The sequence below is a fragment of the Numida meleagris genome, chromosome 25 (genome assembly GCF_002078875.1).
Source record: "Numida meleagris isolate 19003 breed g44 Domestic line chromosome 25, NumMel1.0, whole genome shotgun sequence".
NCBI lineage: Eukaryota > Metazoa > Chordata > Aves > Galliformes > Numididae > Numida > Numida meleagris.
The window spans coordinates 3,946,171-3,973,801 of record NC_034433.1 but is presented as its reverse complement, the minus strand read 5'-3'; the positions used below and the strand labels follow the sequence as shown (position 1 = coordinate 3,973,801).

Genomic DNA, 27,631 nt, shown 5'->3' with positions numbered 1-27,631 from the left:
CCTTCTTTAAAGAGATAAAATATTTGGCAATTAAGGCTCGATGCGCTGCAGACTCGAGGAGAGCTGGGATGTGAGGGCACAGCAGTGAATCTCACACCCCCCACCACAGCAGGGTAATGCTGCTGCCCAGCACTGCGCTCGCAGAGCTGAGGGCTCTGGGTGCCACGAGCAGAGGGACCCTCATACGGATTGGGTGCGATTTCTGTCTGAGCATCAGCACACGCAGACAATGCTGTTCTGCAGCAGGGGTTATTCTGAGGATTAATTTGTTGATGCTCCTCAAAGCACTTTGGAGATGTGGAGTGCCAGGTAAGCGCTGCATTTTGTAAGCCACTCAGACACTGCAGTCGGTTTTTCATTTTGCCTCTCATTCCTAAAGTGTTTGTACAAACCCATCTCAACACGCATGCACTGGGTGAGCCCTGGTGAGCGCTGCAGTGTGGAGTGTGCAACCACAGCCACCAAAGCAGAAAGTCCCATTCTCCCAGATGGGCCGTGCAGGACTGCTGTTCCAAGTCACACGGTTTTCTGATGTAGAACCATTGCTGCTCCATCAGCTTTAATTCAAGCTAGAGAAATCACTAGGATAGAACCACAGAATCATTTAGGTTGGAGAAGACCTCCAGGATCACCCAGTCCAACCATCATCCCATCAGCACCACCCCCACCGTCATTATTTACAACTGTACAACTTCTGAAAATTGCATCTGTTACTGTAGTTATTGATTGTGAAAAGGGCTATAAATTAACTTGACAGCGCACATAGCTCTTCACACTTGGATAATTTCTCCGCTTGACTTGCACTGCATTGAACTTTCTGCACCATCCAATTACAGTCCTTCAAAGCGTGTATTTAAACATTTTTCTTAAGGAACCAGAAGATATTTAATTACAATACAGAAGAGCTCAGGGTAGCTATGGGTCAGCTCTGAGTGGCAGCGCAGCATCCCGCAGGCTGCAGGGGGACCTCAGGGCCAGGCCCACCTCCAGCTGCAGCCCCACAGCAAGAGTGATCCTCGATGGCCAGAGCAGCTCCAAGTTTCACAAAAGCACTTGTCTCCAGAGTTGATTTCTGTCATGGACAAAGCATGCTCCATGACACACAGATACCCTGTATTCAACCTCTACATCCCCAGGCATTTGGAGGAACTGCAACGGGAATGAACCATGGTGTGGTCTTGGAGGCCTGGTGTCATCTCTGGCCCAACCCTCCATCCCCCAGGGGTGAGGTGCATGCGGCAGTGCATGGGGAGCTGCTATCGTGCTGCTTCCAGCTGGAGCTGCCGAGGTCCCATCCCCATGCCCAGGGCCCTCCTGGGGCTGTCCCCCCCCCAGCATGTGTTGGCCACGGCCCCCAGCTGCCCCCACCCCCTGGGACTCAGGCACTGCCATGCAGAATGCATCGCCCTGAGGTAGGGATGGGGCTCAGGGAACGGGGCCTTACAGAAAGGGTCTCTGCCAACGCTGTGACTGCAAAGGGAAGACAACTGTGCTTTGTTAGACGTGAACTGAGAAAATGAGGAACATCTGGGGCCTGCTGCCTGGAGGCCTCGCCAGCATGTGAGCAGAATCTCCAGTTGTCCTTTTGGATTAAGGGATTGTGCTGTTCGCTTGCAGCTTTGTTCATGGCAGGCCCCAGCCAGGCCCAGAGATGCTCTCACTGCAGCAGGAGCTGCCCGACTCCAGCCCAACCTCTGCCCACAGCCCTGCCCGGCCTGCAGCCCGGACCCTGCACTCACAGCTCCAGGCACCCTGCAGGAAAGGCGTTTTGGGGCGGCGGCTCAGGGCAGCATGGGGCTCACTGCTCCAGCCCCCAGTGCCCCTCACTCCCCCCAAGCAGGCGGCTGCAGCGTGCTGCATAGCATTTATTCATTGCATCACAGAGTAGAAAACCTCATTCCATCAGTCCAGGCTTTTGCGGGGACCCCAGGCAGGGGCCCCTCAGACCTCCAGCTTCTTCTTCATCTCCATGCGGTAGATGATCTGGTAGCCGTCGTCCCAGGCGTAGACCTGCCTCTCGCGGGGGCTGTACTTCATGCTGGAATGGGAGCCGTAGCGCTTGGGGAAGTACACGAGGGAGGCCTCCTCGGGGGGCAGCGTCCCACTGACGTCGAAGACGCATTGCACGCGGGAGCGGCTGGGCAGGCGGGTGTTGTAGGCCACGTGCAGGGCCCCGCACACCACGAAGGCTCCCTCAGCGTTCTCCCGCGGGCACGGCGTGTCCCACATCTGCTCGATGTCCAGCGAGTCGGGGTCCAGCTTGGCCAGGCAGATGTTCTTCTCGTTCTCCTTGGTGGCGTAGATGGCCCAGAGCCCCTCCTCATCTGCCGCCAGCTCGATGTAGGTGAAGGGGGAGAGCCCGAAGACGGGGATCTGCTCCTCGGCCGGGAACACCGAGCTGTCCACCACCGTCTTGTTGGCCAGGTCGAACTTGATCACCTGGAAGGGGCCCTGCTGGCGGATGTAGTAGAGGTACCCACCGTAGACCAGGTGCCCGGTGCCCACCCAGGGGTAGGGCAGCTTGATGCGGGCGGCGCGGCGCGTGGCCGAGAAGAGCGTGAACTCCCGCATGCGGGGGAAGACGTACACCGTGTCGTTGGCGGTGCCGTCGAAGACGTAGATCTTCTCAGAGCTCCCCGCAGCGTCCTTGGTCCAGAGCCCCGCGGCGCTGCCGAAGCGCTTCAGGATCTTCATGGCTCTGACGCTCGCGATGGTGTCACCGCAGTCTGCGAGAGGGGGGCAGCGGTCAGAGCCCAGGACCGCTCCCACCCCGGTGTCACCGCAGTGAGTCCCGTGTCCCACCCAGCCCCAGGCGGTTCCCTGCATTGCCCACGGTCGGCACCGCTGCCGTCCCCGGCAGCCCCCGTGCGGGGACCCTCCCCCAGCCCTGCCCCGGGCCCGGGGCTCTGCCCGGGATGCAGCCTCGGGGAGGCAGCGTTCAGCGCCGGAGCCCCGGGCGGCACGCTGACCCCACGGCACCACCGGGGGAAGGCCGGGGCAGCCCGGCGGCGCTCACCCGTCAGCTTGGTGTACTTCTCGTTCTTCCTCTGCTTGGCCGTGGCCGCCTGCTTCTCCATCAGCACCTCGTCCACCTCCACGCAGGGCGGCGCGGGGTTCTGCGTTTCCAGGTAATCCACCTCGCGCTCCAGGCGGTCCACTCGCGCCGCCGCCCCCTCCGCCTCGGCCCGCAGCGCCTCGCGCTCCTTCTCGGCCGTCTCCAGCATGCCCAGCACCTGGTTCTTGAAGTCCCGCAGCTCCGTGGAGTAGCGGCTGCTCTGATCGTGCCACTGCGCGATCCTCTCCTGGGGCGGCCGAGGGGTCACGGAGCGCTCTGTGCCGCGGACCCCGCGCCCGCAGCCCCGTTCCGTCCCGTCCCGTCCCGTCCCCCTCCCGTTCCGCTCCCCCCCCGCCCCGGGCCGTACCTCCAGCAGCGCCAGGCGCCGCTCCACGTACTCCATGAACTGCTGCTGCTGGGCCGCGGCGAGGAGCGGCAGGAGGAGCAGGCAGCGCCAGGGCCCCATGGCCGCCGGAGTGTGCGGCCGCGAGGAAGCGGCTCAGCGCTCAGGAATGCGCGCAGCCCTTATTGAATCCAGATGGAACCAGGGGGGAGAGGCGGCCGCCGAGCCGGGAGGGCGGCCCCGGGCGCTTTAACTCCGGCGGCTCCGGGGGCCGCAGCCGCGCTCGGGCTCGGGCTCCCCCCGGCGGCGCGCAGCGCGCTCCCCCGCACACGGCACCGTGCCCAAAAAGCACCAACCCCCCCCGAGAGACCGAGCGACCAAAGGGGTAGAGTACAGAAAATTAACCCTTTTTATTGATGCATTGCAATTGTTCTACATTTTTACCATATTATGTAGAAAATACTTAAAATACAAGCTACTTTGTAAAACCAAAGACAAACATTGAATCCAAAGATAAACTATGTTTTCACAATGGACCCTTTTCCCATATAGTTAGTATTAAATTTTTAAATATCTATTTCTTTTGTTAAAATGATTTTTACATACCCCCTAAGTACATCAGCAATACAAACATAGATCAGTAATCGTCAGAAACTACCTGTATCTAGCGGCTTGTAAAAAGGAAGAGCACAACCATAAAAGAAAGTTAAATTGTACACAGTAACTAGCATATCAAATACATTTAGTAAAGTAGGAATTCCATTGCAATATCAAGGATCCAAGCAGAAATACTAACATTACATATAATGTACTGCTACATGTAGTGAGATAGATATATTTCAAGCTGAATCTGAAATCACACCTTATATAAAGTTTAGCAACAAACAACCATGTGGACATGCGGCACCATTCAGAACTTTAAATAAAAGAAGAAAGCAGGGCTGTGCCAATCCTGTCATTTAGAAGCAATTTAGTTTCATGTACTAAAAGAAATCGCTGAGTCAGAGGTTAATTACCGCATCCCATCAATTAGGTGCTAAGCAGGGAAGCCTCAGAAGTTGCCTCTGCGGTGGCCGTCACAGCTGCGAGCGCAGGTCGCCCATAGAACAGCTCTGATTTCAGTTCACGGATCGCACAAAGGAACCCGGCTGGGACCACGGTGATCCAACACTCAAAAGGCGAATCCCAAAACGGGCTTAAACCGATTAAAGAGGATTCCAATTTCGATCCAGAGATGGCGCATTTATTTACGAAATCTGTGTAGCAGCTCTGAGAAACGAGGACAGTCGGTTCCCGAAACGAGTTGGGAAGCTGGGTGTGCAGGGGCAGGGGGGGATGCAGCTCCTTGCTGCGGTCACACAGAGCTGCACACACGCGCACCGGGATGGAAACCTGCTCCTGCTGGGGCGGCTCTGCCCGGCCGCCCTACACTGCGTGTCTGCCACAAGAGGAGCATCAGGGAAACAGCCGGCGTGTTGGGAACGGGGCAGGCTGCCTCCTCCCAGCGGCGTTCCCATCTCGTCCTCTTTGTTCCAATGCTTTTGGAAACGTGGACAGTGCAAGAGATGGTACCGTGCTGTGTGAATACATCTGATTAGCTTCAGTGGGCATCTTCAGCTACTTTTTTGGGGGGGGGGGAAGTGGGAAGGTCTCATCCGAATTGCCAGCCCATTTCGATACTGGTCTTTTTTTTTTTTTTTTTTTCCAATTAGGACTTCATACATAACATTTTCCTATTTATGCACAGGACATAAAGCTTTCCTGAAACGCAGGAATTTGGAACTTGTTTTGCCTTCGATGGAAAGGCACAACTCTGTACCCGAGAGGTATCTGAAGGTAAGTACTGCAAACAAGCAACGTAATATGGAAACAAGTAAGAAAGTGCTTACGGCAACAAAGAGCGTCGTTTACACCAAGGATGTAGAACAGCACGACCAGTTGGGCATCCTCACATCTACAGAAGTGCTCTGACCAGAAACACACCGAACAACAACGTCACTAATGCTACCGTCCAGTTCCCAAGTCCTCGAGCCCTCTGCTGAAAGAGGCGCCAGACCTCAGCGGTTCCTCAATTCCGGGTCAGCCCAAACTTTCTTCTCCCAATCATCTGGGATTTCCGAAATTCATCTCGCGCTTTTCACGTACTGTCAGGGAACTGGACCGTCTTCCACTGGGGCCGGGCTATGAACTGGGATTCAAGGTCACCAAAACCTCTTATTGCTCCTAACACCGGCGCCCGAGCCAGCCTGGCTTCCACCCGGCCCCGCCGCCTGGTCTGCGCACTGGAGATGAGAAATAATTCCTGGCACGAGGGACCCAAGGGAACAAAGTGTAGTTGTATTTCCTCCGAACGCTAACTAGCGTACAGCTGACACCTTCCCAACAACTCCACATTAGCAGCAGCATTAGAAAACTTCTTAATGGTATTATGTGCTTTACAGCAGGCTCTCTTTGGTATAAATATCCTATCACCAAGCTAGCAATATTTTACAGGAAATGTCTACTATTAACGTGGGGGAAGGTAACGCCATACTAATCTAATAAAAAGTGATTGCACATATTTAATCACTTCTGCAAGATGAGACTAAACATTCCAATGCATTCCCAGCACTACCCTATTCGAAATGCACCGACAGACATCTAACAGTACGTGTGCCATTGCCAGGAAAAGCTGGAAGGGAACATCGCTTCACTCCGAACAAAAATGTTGCTTTTTATGACAGCGTTAAAACTGAGAACAATGCACCTATGCAACACACTGCTGTTCTTGCTGTGGTAAGCGTAGTGAATTGCTTCAATTCGACGGGGGCTTGCTGGTCCCTCATAAGGCAAGCTCACTGTAAACTCTATTCACACTACATCATCATTTAAGGCACTACAATAAGGGGACACACCAAACAACTCTTCATCACACATACCTGTGCAAAACAAATCAAAGTATCCTTGTCTCTCGTGAAGCTCTACTCCTCTCTCAGTGCTACAGTGATGAGCTCTAACCATTGCATTATATCACATACATTCCGACACGAATCAATTCATTTTGGTTTAAATACAAAGGATACATCAAACTCCATCCCCAGGGACGTTTTAAGAATTAGACAAACACTAAGTACAGAGTTCAAGTATCATCACTACACATTTTGATTACAAAGACAGAACGTTTGGGGTTAGCAGGAAGTTTTGCTTGTTATATTTTTCTAATCAATATGTACATATTTCATTTTCTGTAAAATATTAAAACACCACCAATACAAAACTTCTAAAATAGTTTTAAATTCAGTAATAAACTTTAAAATCTGGATTTTTTTTTTCTTCTTTTTTTTTTTTCCTCTTTTTTTTTTTTTTCTCTCTCTTTTGTTTTTTTTTTTTTTGCAGTTCCTACATGCATGTACTGTATACAAGTCTTAATAAGAGCGCTTTAAAGAAGCTGTTGGCATATCCAGGAGGATATGGTCACAGGAGTATAAAAAGCTGTACACATCAATACAGTGATGTTTCATTGTATTTCAAATTGTTCCACTCCCTCAGAAATGAATCACGTGAAGAAAAATATTAAGGAAAAAAAAAAAAACCAGAACCAAAAAGCCCTGCCCTTCTGTGAAGGCATCCAGCTCCGCTGCTGGGCCAGCATCTAACACGCTGCAGAAAGCAAATTTTAGAGCAGTGTGGCACAATTCATTCTCAACTGAAGACTACAGCATCCTCGTAAGGGTGGTGAGTTCTGTTACACAGTGCGACCTCGGAGATGGTTTGAAAAACCTAAAAGAATTCTTCAGTGAATGCAATAATAATTCAGTTGTGTTATGGAAACAAAGAATTCTCAGGAAAACAAAAGAGATTCCAGGGTTCTTGTTGAGTTCTTGTTGATTCCTGAATATGTGATGTTGCCAGTACAAGGCAGCTGCCCCTACCAGCACTTAAAACAAAGCAGAGATGTAAACTAAACCTTGGACAGAAATACACGGAGATGTGATGGCTTTTCAAAATCAGCACGTTGTTAGAGACAAACTGAAATAACAAATAAAAGTTAAAGCGCTCAACTGGATGTTAGAACTGCCCAGGCAACACAAAGAGATAAATGTGCATTACATTTTTAGTAGCAATATGGATCTGTGCAAGCTGCTGAAAAATTATCTGCGGATCTTCTTGTTTCAATTTTACAAGTTAAAAAATCATCAGGATCTGTCTTCCGAGACGCTGATTTTCCCTCCTCTTTCCATTAGCACAACAGAACAATTTTAAATAAACGTGACCATGAAATTTTAAAAGCATCTATAAAAAGTAAGTAAAATTTTAAAAACTCAATTAGTGACCCTTGTACTGGCAAGAAAGCATGCTGCTCGGTTAGTGACTGAACTCACTAGAGACATTTTTGAACAACATACAACCAGAGAAGGGAGAAACAAAATCCAGGCAGTCATTACCAGGTAAAGATTCACCTGAAATCTTTCTTCGATCGCTCCAGCCTGTGGCAGGACAGGAACTGCTCTACCAGGAACTACAAGTATGAGTACTGGTTGATCTTTGTAGGGCTCAGCGGATATCCAGTGTAAATAGCAGATCCTCTGGAAGCACCAATATAGGACTGGGGAGCAAACTGGTGTTGGTACTGGGCAGGCGGAACATTTGCAGAAGTCAGCAGACTCGGACCAACACTCACAGGGACCTGGTGGACAAGGGTGCTGGGGTGGGCAGCGTACTGGGTGTGCCGTGAGGAGCCCTGAGGGGAGAAGAGATGGGCGATGGAGGTGGTGGAGCCCAGCGTTGCAGCAGTAGTCGGAGCGTAAGTGTACATATGTGGCTGGCTGGACAGGTGAGCATTTGCAGTTGCTGCTGCCAGGTGGGGATGCACCGGGCTGCTGTGTTGAAACGTGTAGGGAGCCTGAGAAATAGTTGATGTGAGGGGTGCCACATAAGCTTGCTGCCTGCGTGGGACTGCATTTCCGCTTCTCTCCTGTGAGGCCAGCACTGTTGTTTGCTGGTTCTGCAGAGAGAAGGAGGAAATAAAGTTAACAAGTAACCTCAGGGAGCAATGAGAGGTTCAGCCAGAGCCTCCCCATCAACACCCACGTCCCAGCTGCAGGGCAGACGGTGGCCAGGGAACGACACACAGTGCTCACCTGGCTGAGATTGAGGGGCTGCACACCGTTTGTCACCACGCGATGTGGTCGGTACCCAGTAGGTGTTATACAGCATCCTGATGACTGCCCACTCACGGAGGCCACGGGCTTGGTCTTACTGGTGCTGCTCAGGATGCCTGAAAGATTTCATCAGTTTAATCCCTTCTTCCTCCTCACACTGCATGCACGCACTATGCTAAGCAGCTTAGGTAACTGAAGAACATAGCACCTACTTTCACAACAGAGCTATTTCTTCAATTACAACTTAAAATTTGATTGTACAAGAATTTCTGAAAATCTTTCTAAATGAATGCAGTCAAATATACTTAAAAGATAAATGTATTGATGAAACTAAAATCAGACTGAGGCTTGCATTCTCAGAACATCAGGCCTAACGCAGAAAGTTAAAAACTGTGAGTACACAGCTGTCAGGAATGAGACAGCATCTGAGCCCAACATCTAAGCCCTGGCAAAAACCACGGAGCACAGCGAGCTGTGAGAGTGTATCTACCTGAAGCCTGGGTAGCGACGATGCAGTCATTGAGCTGTGTTTTCAGTGGTGGCACAATGATAGTCCGAGAGTTAGAGCTGTCAGCTGCTCCTCTGCTTGGCAGCTCCAGGGCACCACCTGTACTCCTGAGAGAAGAAAGTTGGTCTGCGGCATAGGGGCTGTTCAGGGAGGAGTCGGAATCAGGGGAGTCATTAACAGTAACGTAGCTGATGACATTGGATCTCTGCTTCATACCCAAACTGTAGGGGAAAAAGACAAACAGGAAACATTCTAGCTTTTCCCACAAGACACCTCCCCTCCAGCTCTCATACCCTCCTCCTTGACTTATGTGATTCTGGTTAATTAGAGAGAGAAACAATGCAGTGAACATGATGCAGCATTTTCAGTCTTATGCAGTGGTTCTTAGCCGAGCCGGGGCTTTGCATGTAGCTGTCTCCACTCTCCCTGATGCTTGGGCTCAGCTCAGGATCTATCAGTACTAATTGCCTAAATGAACTTCCTACCTGGCAGGTTTGTATTTGCTGTCCTCTTCCTCATCAGTGTCGCTGCGAATGGTGATGACACTGACGGGTGGGCTTGGAGTGTCTGGGATCACAATGGGCTGGTGCTGCTCCTGCACTGGGACGAGCACGTTGGAGGAGGAGGATGTGGAGCGCAGAGGACTGCTCCCAATGAGAGAGTAAACTTGAGTGGGTACAGTTTCTAGAGTGGAGCTGGACCTGAAGGAAAAGCAAGGCAGTATTCAGCTGTGCGTCAGCAGGCCGGGACAAATCAACACCAGCATTAAGAACAGTCAGCCTCCAGCAGGATGGAGCACAGTACAAAAAGAAATACGCAAAGAGAATCTCAGTGCAGGCACTCATCCAGGAAAGCACCGTGGAACGTGTCTCAGAAGGGACCAGTGCACTCAGGAATGCTCTGATTAGGACAGATTCTTCTGTGCCACCCCCTGTCAGACAGCTGCCAGTTCTGTCAGTTGTTTGCTTTGGCACCAACACACCCCGAGTGCATAAAGTCCTGCTTTGAGCAGTACAGTAAAGCACCTGGTCAACCACAGTCCTTGTACTCAAACTGAAACTTAGATCACTTTATCCAAGACATACTTAAAAGCAACTGTAGCACATTAAAAAGTTACACAGACAGTAATTCTGTGATGGTAAGAACAGTTTTTCACACCATGAAAGCAACCTGCACATCACACCCACAGTCTCTACAGGGCTGGAAGACAAAGCCTTACTTGGCTGCGCTTGGTGCTGGCTGCTTGTTCTTCTTTGCTGGAACATTGCTGCTTTGCTGCTGCCTAACAACATGAGCAACTCCAACATTCAGGGGCTGCGCTGTAGCTAACGTCACATGGTTGGTCAGTAACGATGGCTGCTGCATGAGGGTGCTGTACTGATTTCCATGGGAATGTGCATTCCTGGGGCAGGAAAAAAAAAAAAAAGACCCAAATCCTATGACAACACTGCAGACACTGCAGCGCGGGCACAGCTGCACTGAGCCCCTGAGTGATTTTTGAAGAGGAGGGAGAGATTCCGTGCAGTGCAGCACATGGAATTGGACCCCATGTAGTCCCTACCTCCAGTCAGCTAATTGCTGGCTGCTGCCGATGGTCTCTGGAATCACAGCTGCTGGCTGAACAGAATTGTGCAAGGCAACCCCTGGGAGCTGCTGCCAGGTGGAAGGAAGCAGTATCTGCTGGGTTCCCCCAGGCCAGGCCTGCTGCAAAACAACAAACAGATACACAGCTTCACTAGACTTCAGTTCCTACAGAGACAGAGAGAGTTGTTCCAAGCAATAAATGCACTTACGCAGATTGTTAACTTGCAGAGATAAGAGCACATCATTGCACTTTCTCAAAAGGTCTCAGTACAAAAAAGGAGACACAAGCTTCTCCTGACACTGTGCTAAGCTTTTGTACCCACGTGCCACGAGGTAGGAGTGTTAATATCGTACTGCAGAATGCAGCCACATATTGTATTGCTGGATGCATCAGGAGTGTTTAGGACTACTTTCCACATAGGTTTCTGCACACTGCTCTGCTGAAAGATTCCAAACTACAAAGGCAATTTGGTTCTTTCTGTCTGTCTGGATTACAGGGCACATACAATGATGGCTATCTCATAGCTGAGATAGTGTGGTTATCACGGAAATTTACCCCAACTCAACTAAAGCAGTGAAGAAAAGCCACAGTGAGAGAAACATTTAGTGATTTGGGAGGCAGGGGAAGCTACTTTCCATTCATTGGTACTGTCAATGTTCCCGTTCAAACTGAAAAAAATGCAGAATTTTCTGGAAAAACTCCAGCAATGACCTAAATTCTGCAGTACGATATTCCTAAGGTTTTGAAAACGCTTCTTTATTGCACAGTGAGCTGTTAAAATACGGCTTGTTTTAAACAAAGTATTTCTGCAAGTAACAGATCCACGTGTTACAAACACCGGTTCCAAACAAGAAGCCTTCAAAGCAGAGAACTGCTAAAACCTCTGCCAACATAAGCGGAATAATAACAACGATAATATTAAAAAAAATCATAAAGAGAAACATGTTAAAAGTCACACCATGCGTCTTTCCAAAAGCCAACACCTGCACAAGACAAAGCAGAGAGTTTAATACAGCAAGATATATAATTCCCAATGAGAGGCAGAAACCGGGCCTTCCAAGCGACGAACTGTTTTGACAGAGGAAGGACAAAAATACGCAAAGCTTAGCAAATGGCTAATGCAAACTCAGGGGAAGCAGCAGGGAGAAGTGTTGGAAGCACTAAAGGTGAGCAAATTCACGCCAAAGGCTCCCAGGATCCAAACAGGATTGGGAAGTTCCCCGGGGAAGCCCAGAATCCAGGCTCGCAGCTCGGAGCCGGCCGGCTCTGACTCCCGTCGCTGTATGGGGGAGCTGAGCAGCAACTCCGCCGTACACGCGCAGGAGAACAGATCTAATTTGCCTGTCGTTGAATCGAACGTCCACTTTAGAAAACATCGCTAATATCTCACTTGTGTCCCAAGCTCCGCTACAGTCACCCCTTGCTGTTTTCAGAGCCTAGAGCGCAGCCTTTCGGCAATCAAAACGCAAGAGGAAGAAAGGAGATGCATCCCTGGAGCTGTCAGCTCAGAGCCAGGAGCCAGGAGAACCCCTTCTGCCTTCCCCCTCCTCCGAGACACGGAGCGCTGCGCTCGGATCAGAACTCAAACGAGCAGGATTTCATTTCGGTACACGAATGGCTCGAGCAAATTCCACTTCGGGACAGGTCTCCGTCTTGGAAGAAAACGACACTCAAACTACCACTCTAAAGCCACAAGAAACAACATGGTTCACAGAAGAAATGGAATGTGCTTTGAAGGACATGTGAGGGTACCAGCACTTCAGTGCACCGCAATGTTTTCGTAAGCTTCACTGATCTGATTCTGGAGTTTGACAATGACTTCTCTGTGGCACCTGCAAAGTTGTTGTGGTGCAGGTGCCAAATCGGTAGAAAGAGGACAATTTTGAAAGCACGCATTTCCTGAAGCTGTGTTTACTTCCCCCGCCATGTTTTTGTAGCAGTTCCAAATAGCCTAAGCGCTATCTAGTGGCATTTTGGGACAGCTCACCTTTAATTTCAACCAAGAAATACGTATGGACTGAAAGTCTCTGGGAAGAACAGCGTCTTTGTTTGGATGAAGCAAGCTACCTGTGGTTGGCTATAAATAACGAAAGGCCAGAACGTTGCTGTCAGTGTCCAACAGAGATTAAGAGAAATCGACTCCTAAAGCAGTAGGCTACAGAATTGGCTGTCATTAGAGGCTTTAGCCTGTGCTTAACGACCTGACACATTTCTACACACAAAGCAGCTTTACAGGTGTTGAGACAAAGCAGGCAGCTAACTTGCCAGGTAGGTCAAGTTCTGGCCATCCAGGTACCTGTAGCAGAATCAAGCTCAAGACTGATTCCTTTGTATTCAGCAATCAAAAGGCAAAGATAGGATAGTAAGCAAAGAACAAGAACAATCGTAGCTCTTCTACAGCCTAGCTTAGAAGAGCTTTGTAATACTAGGCCAGTAAGGAGTAATAGTCAATGGATCTGGATTCTTTACAGAGCCACACTAAACATCAGAGTCAGACAGTGCTTCAGCAATGTTGGGGAGGAAAACAACGAGACATTAAGATGTAGCGAGAACACAGCCACAAGATGGCACATGCTTCCATGCCCTCTGCAAGTCTAAGTTAAAACAAAAACTCAGTTAGTGAACACAATCAAGGGAGGCAATTACCAGTACTGCAGCCGTCTGTTCTACTAGCGCTGGCCGGCCGGCTGCGCAGTTCAGAGTAAAGGGGACCGCATACTGCGGCGTGATGGTGGCTACTTGAGGATGAAGAGTTGCTACCATTAGTGGTGTACAGCTTCCCTGAAATGTAGATCAGGCAGTGAGTGAAACAAACGTACGGAGGCAGGTAAGTGGGTTCAGCAATAGGGCTAGACAAGGTTTCACCTCGCTGGCATTTTATGGTGCTTGAGTAAGTTCCAGAATGGCAATGGGTGCAGTGAAACCAAGGCTCTTACCCCTGGGCATGTTCTTCTAAGCAATTACATGTCCCTGAGGGGAACACGAGGAACAGGGAATCGGGGAACGGCATCCCTCCGATGACACAGTTGAGAAGTAAACACGAGACAGTGCTCAGCTACTATTATATTTTACCAGGTCCCGGAGAGCAAATGACACTGCTTTTACATACTAAGCCATAACAAACTGCACCCCAACACGACACAGCTTTTAATATCGTACCTCCGCATGCACATACAGCACTCTTGGAAAAAAACAAGGCATTTAGAAAAAGGCACCAAAGGTCTTTTGTATTATTAAGGAGCAAAGTTATTTGTGATGAAACTGTCAAGAAACTACTAATATTAGACCCTCAAATATCTAATTAAAATTAGATTCTCAGTTTACAATTTGCCTTCTCAAGAAAACTAAGGTTTGGATTCAGGTGGGCTTCCTTCAAATATATTCTGCTTTTTTGGGTACTGTCACCTGCACGATTCTGCCAAACAAAACTGAGATCACAGAGTGCCACCAAAATTACTTGGACTGAACAGTCTAAAATTGCTTCCCTGCAAGTAGGTCAGCAGTACCACACACTTCCTGGCCACTAAAATTAATACAGTATGTGTTAACATCAGCAGGAGCTTAAACTACACAAATAAAAGGAGCTGTGCTCAATTTTAAAGGCAATGACAATTTTTCAATAAATAATACTTGGGAATCACTGGGCCTTCACTGTATGTTTAATTTTTTGGAAATAAAAATTGTTTTCATTTATGACACATTACTAACGTTTACAACATCAATTTCTTGAATGATCTGTGAATCCTGACATCGCATCCTGCTTTAACTGCAAACAGAAATAAGGATGTCATTGCTACAGATCAATTCGCACTAACAATGCAACTAACAAAGAAGAATTCAGACATAATTTCATTTAAAAATGAAATTCAACATGAACAATCTTCGCTGCTGCCTCTGCTTTCTGGGATCTCAATTCCCACAGAACAGATTTCTTCTAAAATGCGCTGCCTTATTTTTGAAGCGTAGACAAAAATGTGCACTACAGATAGCTATAAGGTTGTTTAAAGTCAGTCTTTTTTTTTTAACAGCTGGAAAGTACATATTTATTCCTGCTGTTAAACCAAACCCCTAAAACCAGGGAGGCACATGACATCAAATAGTTCAGTCTTTAAATACTCCAGAAGAACAAAACAAGAAAATGCTGCCTTAGCAGTGATCTGCACTTAAACCCTTCAAAGTGTTCTGAGAACCTCCCAGCACTCACCCCAAGCACCAGAAGGTAAGTCAGGTTCTCCTGGATAGTGATAGGAAGTGCAGTTAACTCAGGAATTCTTGTTATTTTATCTTTTTTTACCTGTGTGAGAACTCCAGACTGGATCTGCAGTGGCTGTGCTGCAGGAGCTTGTGGTACAATTGGGACAGCATTCTCCATCCTTACTGGGAAGCCGGAATGCTTTGTAGTTGCCTGAAGTCCAGCTGTGGAGGACAAGAATAAATCACAGCTAAGATGCTTTACTTATGTCCTTATTTATCCTTCTCAAATTCCTAGCAAGTAAAAGAATATACGGTCAGATGAAGAAAAACTGTTTCCTTTGACAAAATCTTACTAATAAAACACCAGCTGGAGTAAATACTTCTGCAACCCCCATTGCTAAGGACAGTGATGGACAACCAGCTCTCCAAAGCCCTGCTCTGTTCAAGTCTGCAGTCTCGTTTTCAGAAATGAGCAATCCACACACACACACCTAGTTCTGTTACACTACCAGTTCCCATCTCATAAATAACACTCCATACTAGCACAATCCAGGTATAAAAATGAATGAAGAACTTTCAGTTTTAACAGAGCTATGCATGTGCTAGCTTCACTTAATCGCAGTTTGTGACAGTTTATTTCTTGTTAGCAAACTACACAACTGCATCAATGATTGTGAGCTGTCTTGAGCAGATATTCACTCCTGGCATAAAAAAACATGGTAAGGCCTTTTCTTATTTTCAGGTAAGTCTGACTCTGTTCAGTGCTTTCTGAGGAATGCTGCTGTGTTCAGTCTGGAGGGAAAAACTGGTTGAGCAACCAGAAGGCTGCAGCTGAGGCAGGCAAGGTACTGTCACTTACTCAAGCTCATCTGGAAGAGAACCAAACTGTCTACACATGTCTGACCTGATTCTGCTCTTAGTTGTGATGTGACATGCACAGAGCCATCTTCTGCACTTTCTGAACGTGACGTCAATCACAACTTCTTATTTTAATCTCACTGAAACCACAGTACCACACAAAGAGGGTTTTTTTCTCCTTACTTTGGAAAGCAGGGGGACAAACAATGAATGTTTGCTGGAATGGGTCAGTCTGCGTGCAGATCTGGGTGGTTCCAGGTTGCAAGGAAACACTCTGTTGTGCCACACCTGCAACTGGTGCTGCAGATGATGGGTAGAGAGCAGACTGATAGTTTAGCAAGGAGACGTCCGAGTTTGCCAGGGAAAGAGTAGCAGCAGCAGTAGAATTGGAAGCCAACACACTGGCCTAGAAAACAAAAACATTATGGATTTATCAACTGCACTTGTTTTAAAACAGGAACTGTCAAGACGACATTGTATAGCAAGCACCAGGAAAAGGTTTCAGGTAAAAAAGCCCAAGACAACATAAGAAAAAACACGAGCTGCACCAACTTTACTTATGTTGCTGAACTGACAAGCCAATGTGATTAGGTGAAAAAGAGACTGCCTTGGCAGTTTTGGAAAATTAAGACTTCAAGACAAGACTACAAATTCTGGAATGTGATTTAAATATACTGCTTTGCAAAAAAGGATAGAGGGCTTTAAATGAGACTGCTCAATTTCTTCAATCAGTATAAAACAGTTAGCAGATGCTATACCTGGTTGTGTACTGTATTGAGCTGGTTGTTAAAGCTCATTGTCAGATTTGTGCTTGTATTAGGAGCAACGTGAGTGGTGAACGGGCTCTTAATCTGATTCACTGTATCATACATGTTAACTCTTCGCTTGCAGATCTCCATATTCTGAAAGCAGGATTTCACACTGAAACAGAAGATGGAAGGGAGATACGAGATTAAGTACACTGTAACTCAACAGAGACATTATATCTCTAAAGTTATGCATATGCCTTGAGGTACTTTTTTGTTGGGTTTGTTATTGTTGCTTGAGGAGGGGGGGCTGCGTGGAGGTATTTAAAGAAAAACAACAAAGAATGCAATAAAACATGAAAAAGAAGCTTATGAACATGCCTTTCCTTCCACATGCCTTTGCATTTTTCAGATCAGCGAGAAAATGCAGAAAACAGTACTGACATAAAGTAGAAATGTGCTACTCCGTGTTTCTACCTCCTGAAACAAAACAAGAAATCCAAGGAAGCTTACTGATTACTGTGTGGGAAATCCAGTAGATGGGTCATTGTAACAAACGGGTGGTTCAAAGTCTTCAGCGGAGTAATTCTCTTATCTGCATCAATAGTCAACATTTTCTTCAACAAATCAATGTACTCCCTCCGGTCAGCCTTCTCTGCCAACATGTCGGTCCCTTCTAAGTCTGTAGACATATTCACCTTGAAAACAAAATTAGAGCAGTACATACAAACATCACATTCATTACTGCATAGCAATTCAGTACCTTTATACCAAACACAAATATTTATGACCAATTTCTGTCTCTTAGCCAGCTTAATTTCAGGTACTATGGCATGAGCATTTAACTTTTCCATTGCTCACTCTAAAGAAGGAAGTCAAACTTAAACATGAATTCTCATCTCAACATGAAGTTGGTCTGCTCAATAGATAGCAACCAGACTTCATTCTCCACCGCCTGGCAACGTGCCCTCCTTTGCAGGGCTGTAAGAGGCTAGCAAAACTGAATGGTGAGATTCTACATTCTCTGCACAGATGTACAGTGATGATAATAGCTACAAAATCAATAGAAAATGGAGACCAACATGTTTAAGATTCAAGGCCTCATATTATTAAAAACACTCAGACATTCCCTCTTACAAATTCTGAAAACAGAATGGGAGAATGGAACAATCTGCAGTTGCAGTCAACACGCTCTCTGAGATTTCCAAGGCTCACCAAGAGCCCTAATCCTACAAACACACCTGCAGGTGCTTAACTTTCCTGCTACTCGACTGCAGCGAGGCTGCTTCTAGCGAGGCGACGCAGGCTAAGCATGCTTGTTGCACCCACCAGATCAAAGCCTACCCAAGAACAGGAAATCTCTAACTGCTTCATAATTAACATTCTCACCGTCTTTAATACAGTGATTTCTGATGCAAATTGGCACCATGGCAAACCTACAGCAGCGTTCTCAATGTGAAGGACGACCGCCTTGGTCCAGGAGCCTCATTTTAAAGACACCAATAATGTATGTACTTAAAATGAGTTGTCTGTGTGTTGCAGTATTTCTGTATACCTGCGCCATATCATCCAAACAGTTGAATATATATTTCCGTGCTTCTTTTGATTTTATCCCTGTCTCCAACTCGTGCTCTTCTGGGGTCTATAAAATAAAGCATTTGTTAATATAAATGGAGTTCTGAGAAACTGAGCTATTAAGAAAAGAAAAAGCAACATGAAAAGAGTTGAACCAGGTCATCTTTTGCCTGCTTCAATATAAATCACATGCTAGCATGCCAAACACAAACAGTCACGGGTTCTCATCCCTCTGAAACTGGAAATACCACTCATTACTCACTGCCAAAGCTGAATTAACAACTGGATCAGTTTACTTCAAGGCTTTCTTAGGTAGCACTAATGTGAAAAGAACAGAAGAGCTCTGATTTAGGAAAAGACTTTTTTAATCTCTCTTTTACAAAGGAAGACAAAATTCTCTCCTTTTGCAGCTCAGCTTCAAAGTAAATCAAATGTACATCTGACTCCTTCCTGTCCTCTGCCACCACACAAACCAATTTCTGTTAAGCTGAAAATCACCATCATGAAATGCTCGCTACTTTACTCTGTATTGTCAGGAGATGACAAGATGACATGCTTCACCAAGACTGAGCAGACCATAATAAGCAACCATTATCTCAGTCACTTCAACACCCACTCTTTGCTGGTGCTATCATTCATAGCTGCTATTGTTAGACAAGTACTAGGAGGTCTGCACAATTTCTGGAGTGCGATACACAAATCAGCGATACTTGAATGGCATTTCAAACCCAATCTTAACAAACCAGGTGTCAATTTATAGCAAGTCCTCAGTGAACAGAACAGAATTGAGCATTAAGAAGACAGACAAACCTTTAGCCTCCACAGTGGGTATCCCAAATTTGGATCTCTGTTAAAAAACCTGCTTGTTTTCGTTCCTGCACTGAGAAGATACTCCGCTGGAAGGCCTTGAGTTTGTGAAATGTAACGAATCTAGGAAAGAAAATAAGAAGAATCAGGACTCCCAATATAATTAGCTGATGGTTAATTAGCAGTTATCAGCCGGCTTTGTTCGCAGTTTTTAGGAAGTACCTGTAAATAAAGAATGTCCAGATAACTGACATTGAAGAGACTACCTCAAGTATTTATAAGGATATTTAACTTGTTCAGTCACATTATCTGCCAAAATTTTAGGTTTTGTACAAATGTTGGTTTACGAAAATCTTCTTTGCCCAATACACATGAGCAGACTGTGAGCTTTCAGAGATGCAGATAAAGTATCATTGCTATCAGCAACGTCCAAGCAGCATTGCTTTTATTGGCCACCTGCACTCTGAGCACACAACGTCACGACAAAGCTCTCATTAATGAAGAAAGCAAGACCAAACCTCTAATACAATCACTCGTATCCTCAAAAGCATTTAATACATTTACCATGTAACAAAATCATAAGAAATCTGGAAGATGCACCTGACAGCTGCGATAGCATCAGTAAGACACAAGGCAAAGAGGTACCAAGCAAAAAGGCGTGCTCCAAAGGAAAGGAAACAGCACATTATGATAAAACACAGTCAGTTTTTTCAAATATTCCAAATGTCACTTGACTGCTAATGATATCTGCTCTTCAGGAGTACAGTGAGAAACGTGACATCGTCTTTGTCACAACCCAGAAGAAGCCTATTTAAAAGTTTCAAGAAAACAAGTAATATTCTAAGTTCTAAAAACAAGGGCTAGAAGCATGGTGTTAAGGTAACCAGGCTTTGTTCACACTTTCATATATAGCTTCTTTAGCACGTCTCTTGTCTTATTTGCAAAACTCCTCCTCTTCCACCGTGTCAGAGCAGCTGAATGCTGCAGGGTGATAAACTGATGCTTACAGCCTGTGCGCCAGATAGAACGACTGATTCACTTTCCATGTATGCCAGAGTGATCTGAAGCATCTGCAGGCGACTATCTTTGGTATCTACACAGTAGCTCAGCTAAGTGATCTGCTGGCTTACGAGACTCATCTCTTCCTTATAAGCAAAGAATGTTTAAACAATCATTGTAAAACCCATCCCAAGCTGTGAACTCATTCCTAAGATGTCGCCGCAGAAGTTCTGCCTGAGCTTTCATGTGCTGCTGCAGAACCTCAGAAAATAGGAAAGCAAAGCATCTCTATTTTTCAAGGGCGATTCAGATATCAAAATCAGCCACATGAAGTCACACCTTGCGCTGCCTCACAAAGAACTGCAAAATCCTGCTATTAAGCAATGGAAAAAGCACCTCCTCCCCACCCACCTACATGGCTAGATAAGGTTCTCAGAATTACACAAAACTCACTGTGCAAGGAAACCACCATGGTGTGTCTTAGTTATTTTCTAGCTCATTCTGCTCATTAAGGTACCACTGTGTTTCCTTTGGAAATTTACAGTGCTAGCTTCCCAGCCCATACCAAAAACTTACTAAGTTTGAAAGCTTACTTTTATGTGTTCTATCACATAAGGAAAACTATACCAAGTGTTGTCACAAGACATCACCAACAAAAACCACAGTGGAAAAGTCAGTCTCAAAAAACCCCTTGTACAGACTTTTTGCCCTTTTATAGGCATCTGACTAGCCCAGGTAATAATGCTAAGAACCCACAGAAAGAAATAATTAGTGTAAAATGCCTTTTCAGTCCCTTGCCCTTGTATTTCAGTGACACCGTGGGCCCACACTTTGCATTAGAAATGAGGGCTGCTGTAGGTGCTAACAGGACAGGAATGGTGTGCTTGCTTTGTCCCCATGGGGAAAAACTGCTCTCAGGGTGAAATTACAGAGCACACCCAACCTCCCTTCTGTTTTGACAGGAATGCACTACAACAGCTTTTGGGTTTGGAAGGCCAGGCAGGGGGTGACCTGTCAACTGACTCCATACTGGATGAGTACATTTGGTAAAACACACAGAACTGTGCTCTCCTGTGCAATGACAGCAGACCTACAGTGGGAATACCACAGCCAGAAAATTCTGACAACAGACAACAGGGATTTATGTCAGATACAATTTGATGAGGGATACTTTGGGTTCAGAGGGTCTGGACACAGATCACAGTGGTTTCATTTGAACATCCCCACATCCCCCATGAACTCACCTGATCATACTCAGAGGCTCCTGGATACAGAGGCCAGCCCAGAAACAGCTCAGCTATCACACAGCCCAGCGACCACATGTCAATAGCTTCACAGAACGGTAAACCCAGGATGATCTCAGGAGCCCTGTTGAAAACAAAAGGAGGTGGGAAAAAAAGACGGTTAAAATTTTCAGTTCAGAAAACATAGCTCTTCAGTAATTTCTCTGGATAATGTTTCCTTTTTCCTTCATCTGAGCCCAAGTAAATGCACGTGAAATTAAGAGTCGCGTCAAAGCAGATGTTTCCTCAAGCGTCCTAACAGATACTGCCTTTGTATCACCTAGCATGGCTGGTCCTCCTTTATTGCCAGGTGCCCTCCAACTTTATGCAACTGTGAGACAAAGTGAGTCCTTTAGTAACTGGTTTAACAACATATGACAGAGGCATCCCCGAGACAGCACACAGCCTACCCTAAGAAAATCTGGAAGAGAAGTTCTGGCAGAGGATGCTCAGACCTTTCCCTGCAGAAGGTCTCCCTACCCAGGCACCTAGCTGCTCGCACATGGAAAAGAATCACATCTGCAGACCCAAAAAAGAAGCTCTTCAGGGAGGCACCTGCGTTCTGTCAGCTGGTTTTCATGCAGGGTTTGGAGAGTTTCGAGCTTAAAACAGATCAAAAGAACACAGCTGGATATTTTGACTTCTCTGCAAGGTCATGCTACAGGTTTCAGTGCACTGAACCACACCTAATGCAAAATGTATCAGCCTGGCCTGCCTCAAACAGGTGATGGAAAAGAACTCACGCTGCAGGATGGACAGACTTCTGCAGCAGCTTGGAATTTCAGAGAGATTTCCTTCTGGGACTGACTCAGAACACAAAACGATGTTTTAGTACAACTCTTCACCTACACACGGTTCTGAAACAAACTGATGCTTTTCTGTTAGGTGAAATTGTGGTCATACATTTGCATACAGCATAAAACCCAAGTGCTGCAAGAACCACGTGAATTGGTCTGGGAATTTACTCTGGAAAGTACAAACATTAAAACCTTGCTCTTCTTCATGCATAACTAATACTATAGCAAAGATAGAAAAGTCCTGAACTACAGGCTAGTGGCTTTCTGGATGTGATTTGGGTAGCATGCCCTAAGGCTAGCATGCCATTCCTTATATTGCACTGCATTTTCTAGTCCGGTGTTAAAAAAACCTTCTGAAACCAATTCTGATCTTTCCACAGAATTCTGAAACGGTTTGCATGATGGACAGGTGTCAACAGATCTAACACCTTCCTCAGCAGTCCAACCCGAGCGCACCTCCCAGCACTTTGCACACAACAAGAAGTGACTCTCCAACTAATCACCCTCTGAGCCGTGGTGACACAGATATGGCTTTTGGTTAAGGTGACTGCACACAGTTATCATGAGCAGGTCTCCAAAATAAAGCATTCACCCCTGTTGCCCAGGCACAGTGCCTCTGAAAAAGACAGATGACTGGACTGGCTATTGGCTGCGGTGAGGTCATACCTAAACCCTACTGCACAGCTTTAAAGCAAGGCAGTTCTTTTATTATGTGAAAATATGATTGTGCCAATATGATAAGTATCTGACTTTTCAATTCTGAATCCCCAGCTAAAGCTGTTCCTGTAGAAGAACGAGGTGAGACTAGCTGCAGCTCTCTACAGACTAACAGGTGCTAATGGGGACTCCATTTCTGCAGGGCTTTCACCTCCACCAGCACAGTGAGTACACTGCAGTCGTTCACATTGGGTTTTCAGAACACAACGTGTCATCAGTCTACTAGAAAACCTGCACTGATCCTCCAGATTCTCCTACTTATGCAGGACTTTCCAATTCAGATAGGACTTGACACATCACATAAGGAACACTTCACGTGTAAGTCTTCTTGGTTTGGAATGCTCATAGTAAAATAGAAGTGGCTTGTGGAATATGCAGAACATGCTAATCTTTCTCAAACACATGAAAAATACCATGCTGATCCCAACAGAATTGGTGGCAATGAGGCCTGGATGTTATTTGTTTCTCTTTAACAGCATGCTGGGGTAGACGCATATACTGAAACTTCAATATTAAAATGAAAAGAAGTTAAATTCTACTCATTTTATTCCCTGGGACTTAAATGAACTCCTCACAAGCCACTTGACTTCATTCCAACTCAAGGACGGAGCTGGCAAATGAGTCTCTATCATCTTCTTTCACACTGCTATAATTAGTGGCCTTATGAGATGTGAGTTGAAACAGGACAACAGGCACAGGTCACTTTCATAGCAGGCCTGTCAAAGATTAAAGTGAGCTTTACCGTCTTAAGCTCTTTGAATTAAGAAATCAAACATTCTTTCTTTGCACATGGGCTTGTCTAGTCTGCTCTGACCTCCAAAGTTAGCAAGTACGCTTGGGCATCCTTGAAAGAGGATTCAAAGCAGCAGCAGAAAAATCCGAGGCTTGGTTTGAGCATTTCAGAACATGCCATGTTTACACACGAGCCTTCAGCCCTGCCCCTTGTGAAGAACAACAGTAATAGGAAGATGATACAACTGCAATTAGCAGTAGGGTGAATAACAGAATCGCTGCTCAGAGCTGCACCAGCAAGCAGAGAAAGTTCAAGCTGGCAGCACGCACTGCTGCTCCCTGGGCCAACACAGCTGGGACAGGAACAGGAAACAGCCCCAAGCAGAGGGAAGGAGCAGTGAGTCCTCTGTTCTGGCAGCTCCCTCAATGCTCAGTGCCACTTCCTCATGGCCCAAATGAAGACACCAAGCTCAAGGACTGCCACAGAAACAAGTCACTGCATAGAAGCGTGACTGCCAGAGTGCGCTGTGAGCCTGTGCCAGGTGTCAGAGCCAAAGAATTCCTCACAACACTTCAAGTAACCATTCCACGGCAGGAAGACTGCCCTTCCTGACCAGGAAACACTGTGGAGGCAGCAGGAATGCCTGTGGAAAGAGCCCCAACCCTAAAGAGCCTTGCCTTGACAAACCCAATGCTGCATCCCAGCTGGACGTATGGTGTTGAGAATTCCATGAAAATAGGCACAGGGCTTCAAAACAAGACAGCAGCATGAACAAGTACTGCTGGGTAAGAGCTAGAAGCACCAAACAGTTCAGCCAAATCTCTCTCTGAAGGCAATATAGCAGAGCATCCCCATCTCATTGTTGAACAGCTTAAGCCCAAGCTGAGGAGCACACGTTGTAACTGAAAGTCAAAGCAATGGCTCCTAAATGCACAATGTTGGTTTTCCCTCCAGACCTATTCAGAGCTCAAAGTCTCATTCGAACTAAGATGGATTACTGCTCAGCAGCAATGAGCATAATTAATAAAGGAATATTTTTCCCCTCAGGGCACATATATGCATCAGAAAATTCATCTTGCAGCATCCGATTTGGCTATTTCAGATTTCTCCATAGGAAACTTAGTCCAGTAACAGGTGATAAAACCAAAGAACACAGAATGCTTGAGGTTTATTTCTAATGGCTGACAGAGAACCAAATGAAGAATTGGTCTGTATTGTTTTATTGAAGACAGCACTGAAAAAATTCAAACTTTGAACTCATTGAACACTAATTTATTTAATGTGAGCTGTTTAAAGCGATCCAGTTCTCTGACAAAAAGGTGGCTTCTGCACCATCTTCCTAAGTTCCTATAACATGGATTTTAGTAAGCAACACCATCAAGCTAATTACCTATCGCTCTAAGTATTAGATTTCCACACCACAGCGTTCTTAACTTCAGTTGAGCAGACAGTCCTAAGGTTCTCACCCTCCTGGCAGCGTCCGTCACCGCTCTCAGGGCGGTGGAAGTGGCTCTGAGCTCAGCTCTGCACACAAAGACAAGCAGCCAGCTTCCTTCCCAGCAGCCCCCTCAAGACACTTATCGGCCCTTGCCACTTTTGTCTCAGCCAATCTGGTTTTTGTGTGTGTGATATTACAAACTGGAAAGCACTATAAGCCTCCCCAGGCTGCCTTGCCCACATCTGTTGCAAGTCAGAGCAGACTTGATCAGTGGTCAACGCCACAACAACAAAATTAATAATGCATTTTAGAAAGCAAGCATTTTAACAAGAGACATAGCGCATAAAAGACAATTGCAGTTGCAAAAAATAAGTACTTTAGAATTGAAAAAATTGGTGCCAACAAGCTAAGTGAAGATCATTAGGAACACATTAAGAGAAGGGTGTATGACCTGAAGGAAACAGCACAGAAGGACGGTACTCGGTGCGAGAAGCAGAACACAAAGCAGAGGGAGCAAGAGGAACAAACAGAACAAGCCCACAAGAGAGGGCCTGAAAGTGAAGCTGGGGAAAAGACATCAAACAGGGGCAAGGCAGGGTGGGGTGCCTGCAGCTCTGTCTGTCCCAGCTGGAAGGACCAGATACCGGCTGCGTTTTGGGTCAAGTGAGCTCACACTGAGAGCAACCCCTCACGCACAGCACAGACCTGTTCACGTCCCTCTGATGTCAGAGGTGCCTCTGCTAACTGAAGTCTACGGCCAATTACACTCTCTTATTGACAGAACCAAGCTTGAGGAATAATTGAAAGAAAAAGTACAGCTTGCTTTACCAACTCAATTTCTGAGTTTGTTTGCCCATAAAATAGGATTTCTTTTCTTTTTAATTCTTATCAGTAAAGCAGAAGACATTTCAACTTTTCACCAAGGGAAGCACGGATCCACCTCACCTCCATTTAAAAAGAACTACAGGTCTCACGACATCACAAACTAGTGACACGATTATCCAGCTCACTGCACTAATCTGGGGTAAGAGGAAGGCACTGGACTGGACAGTATGTCACATTTGCAAAGCAGAAGTTCTACTTACTTACACACAAGTTTCACAAATCTCCAGGAAACAGGCAGAAAGGTGAACAGGCTGATGATTTCCTTCCCCTTGGCCCCTAACCGTAACTAGACCTAACAGCTGAAGAGTTCAGCATTTGCAGTCCCTAGCACCCTATCAGATCAGCTTTCCTGAGCCAGTGCAGCATTCTGAAAGCAAGCATTGTGTCAGTACTCACCTGTAATAGCGTGACTGCAGGTAAGTGGAGCACACCGCTTTAGATACGTGGCTGGCTGAACCAAAGTCTATCACCTTTACTCTGTAGGGCTGGCGTGCAGGATCCACCAACATAATGTTTTCTGGCTTCAGATCAGCATGTATCAGACCCAAGCTCTTTAACTTCATCAAGGCGGTAGCCACTTGCTGCAGAATTGGCCGGATGTATTTCAGGGGCAACGGGCTGAATTTGTTTTGTTTTAAGAAATCATATAAGTTCTGTTCTAGCATCTCAAATACAAGGCATGTATGATTCTTGTGTTGAAAGCATTCATAGGAGCGAACAAAGTTATATTCGTCTGCATTCTCACTGCTCAGGCGAGAGAGGATGCTCACCTCTATCTGGCCCTGCCTAGCATAGGAAGGATGGTTCTTCAGGATTTTGATGGCTACAATCTCCTTCGTGCTACGCTTCCAGCACTTCGCCACCTGCCCAAACGTCCCACGGCCCAGGAATTCCAAGACCTCATAGCTGTTTGTCATAGAGCACAGGATCTCATGCTGGACTAGCTGATAATCTCCTTCTCCACTGGAACTGCTGCTCTTTGTGGTTACCGTGGTGGTCGTGGCCGCAGCACCCACCGCAGGTCTGTTTTGCAGCATGAGAGGTGGATGTTCCTCAATTATCTGCACACTACCGTTGCTGTCTACCTCTTCACTTTTCCTTTTTAATCCACATTTTTGGTACGGTTCCAGTAAAGAAAGGTTGGTCCTATGCGTTAGGGTTTGGCTGTTCTGGAAGGATGCTGTTGCACTGCTGCCCGTGCTGTCAGCTGCTGTAACCACAATGTGCTCAACTGAAGGAGCAGGGAGAAGGAGGTTCTGATCGTACGCAGGGACGCTGAAGTTGGCTACCTGATGAGAAGAGCTTGCTTGCCCTTGAGCTGCTGGGAGGTTTTTGCTGTGGGTATAATACTTGTCACTACTGCTCTGTCCTGACACATCCCAGACAGAGGGCTCCACTTTCAGTTTCTTGGCACTGCAGAAGGCACTCGAGGATACTGACGGAGGGGAAAACACCTGCAGCTGTGAGGCCATACCTGAGGAAGGAGAGGAGAGCTCATTAGGACCGCTCAGCAGCAGCAGGGTGCCATCAGAACAAGAAACATAACGCCAAAGATCTCCCTAAGCACCACCTAACGCCCGGGAAAGCGACCCGAGCAACTGCCGATTGTGAAGGCAGCCCCAGAGCACGGCTCTGCGGCAGCAGCACCGCTGTGTTACCTCCGTGCCCGCAGCACAAGGAGCAGAGAGCTCTGCGCTCAACCTCCCGAAGGCTGAGGAAAACCGAGCACATGACGGGAGAGCAGAGCAGGAAGACGAAACGCGGCACGAAAGCGGGAGGCGCTGGGAACACCCCGATCGGGTCGTTCGTTCGTTTCCGTTTCCCTCCCTAACGGCCACAGCGGAGCCAGGAGGAGCCGCGGCGCAGACGAGGCAGCGTCCAGCCGGAAACAGCGCCGTGCCGGAGCCCCGGGGCGGCCCCGCCGGAACGCCGAGACGCGCAGCCGGGCACGCAGCGCCCGTTGCCAG

The 27,631-nt window shown here is 46.9% G+C and overlaps 2 protein-coding genes across 6 annotated transcripts; both read right to left on the bottom strand.

The window, feature by feature from the left end:
- Positions 535-3,697, bottom strand: OLFML3 (olfactomedin like 3). Its single transcript, XM_021377344.1, has 4 exons — positions 3,423-3,697; positions 3,017-3,302; positions 1,740-2,726; positions 535-1,072 (listed from the first exon to the last, which is right to left on the bottom strand). Exons 1-3 carry the CDS (start codon positions 3,519-3,521, stop codon positions 1,942-1,944), a joined length of 1,170 nt encoding a protein of 389 aa, XP_021233019.1. The 5' UTR covers positions 3,522-3,697; the 3' UTR covers positions 535-1,072; positions 1,740-1,941.
- On the bottom strand, positions 3,785-27,493 carry HIPK1 (homeodomain interacting protein kinase 1). 5 transcript variants are annotated; one of them, XM_021377181.1, is made up of 16 exons: positions 27,323-27,493; positions 26,061-27,138; positions 21,056-21,179; positions 18,816-18,935; positions 17,986-18,072; positions 16,944-17,128; positions 16,443-16,605; positions 15,868-16,090; positions 14,927-15,048; positions 13,279-13,413; positions 10,609-10,751; positions 10,267-10,449; positions 9,533-9,748; positions 9,030-9,154; positions 8,519-8,655; positions 3,785-8,382 (listed from the first exon to the last, which is right to left on the bottom strand). In XM_021377181.1, exons 1-16 carry the CDS (start codon positions 27,393-27,395, stop codon positions 7,897-7,899), a joined length of 3,600 nt encoding a protein of 1,199 aa, XP_021232856.1. In that variant the 5' UTR covers positions 27,396-27,493; the 3' UTR covers positions 3,785-7,896. The 5 variants fall into 5 exon arrangements, with proteins under 5 accessions (XP_021232856.1, XP_021232855.1, XP_021232854.1 ...); XM_021377180.1 differs by having other exon boundaries at positions 9,030-9,268; positions 10,609-10,748; positions 27,323-27,491; XM_021377179.1 differs by having other exon boundaries at positions 9,030-9,268; positions 27,323-27,489.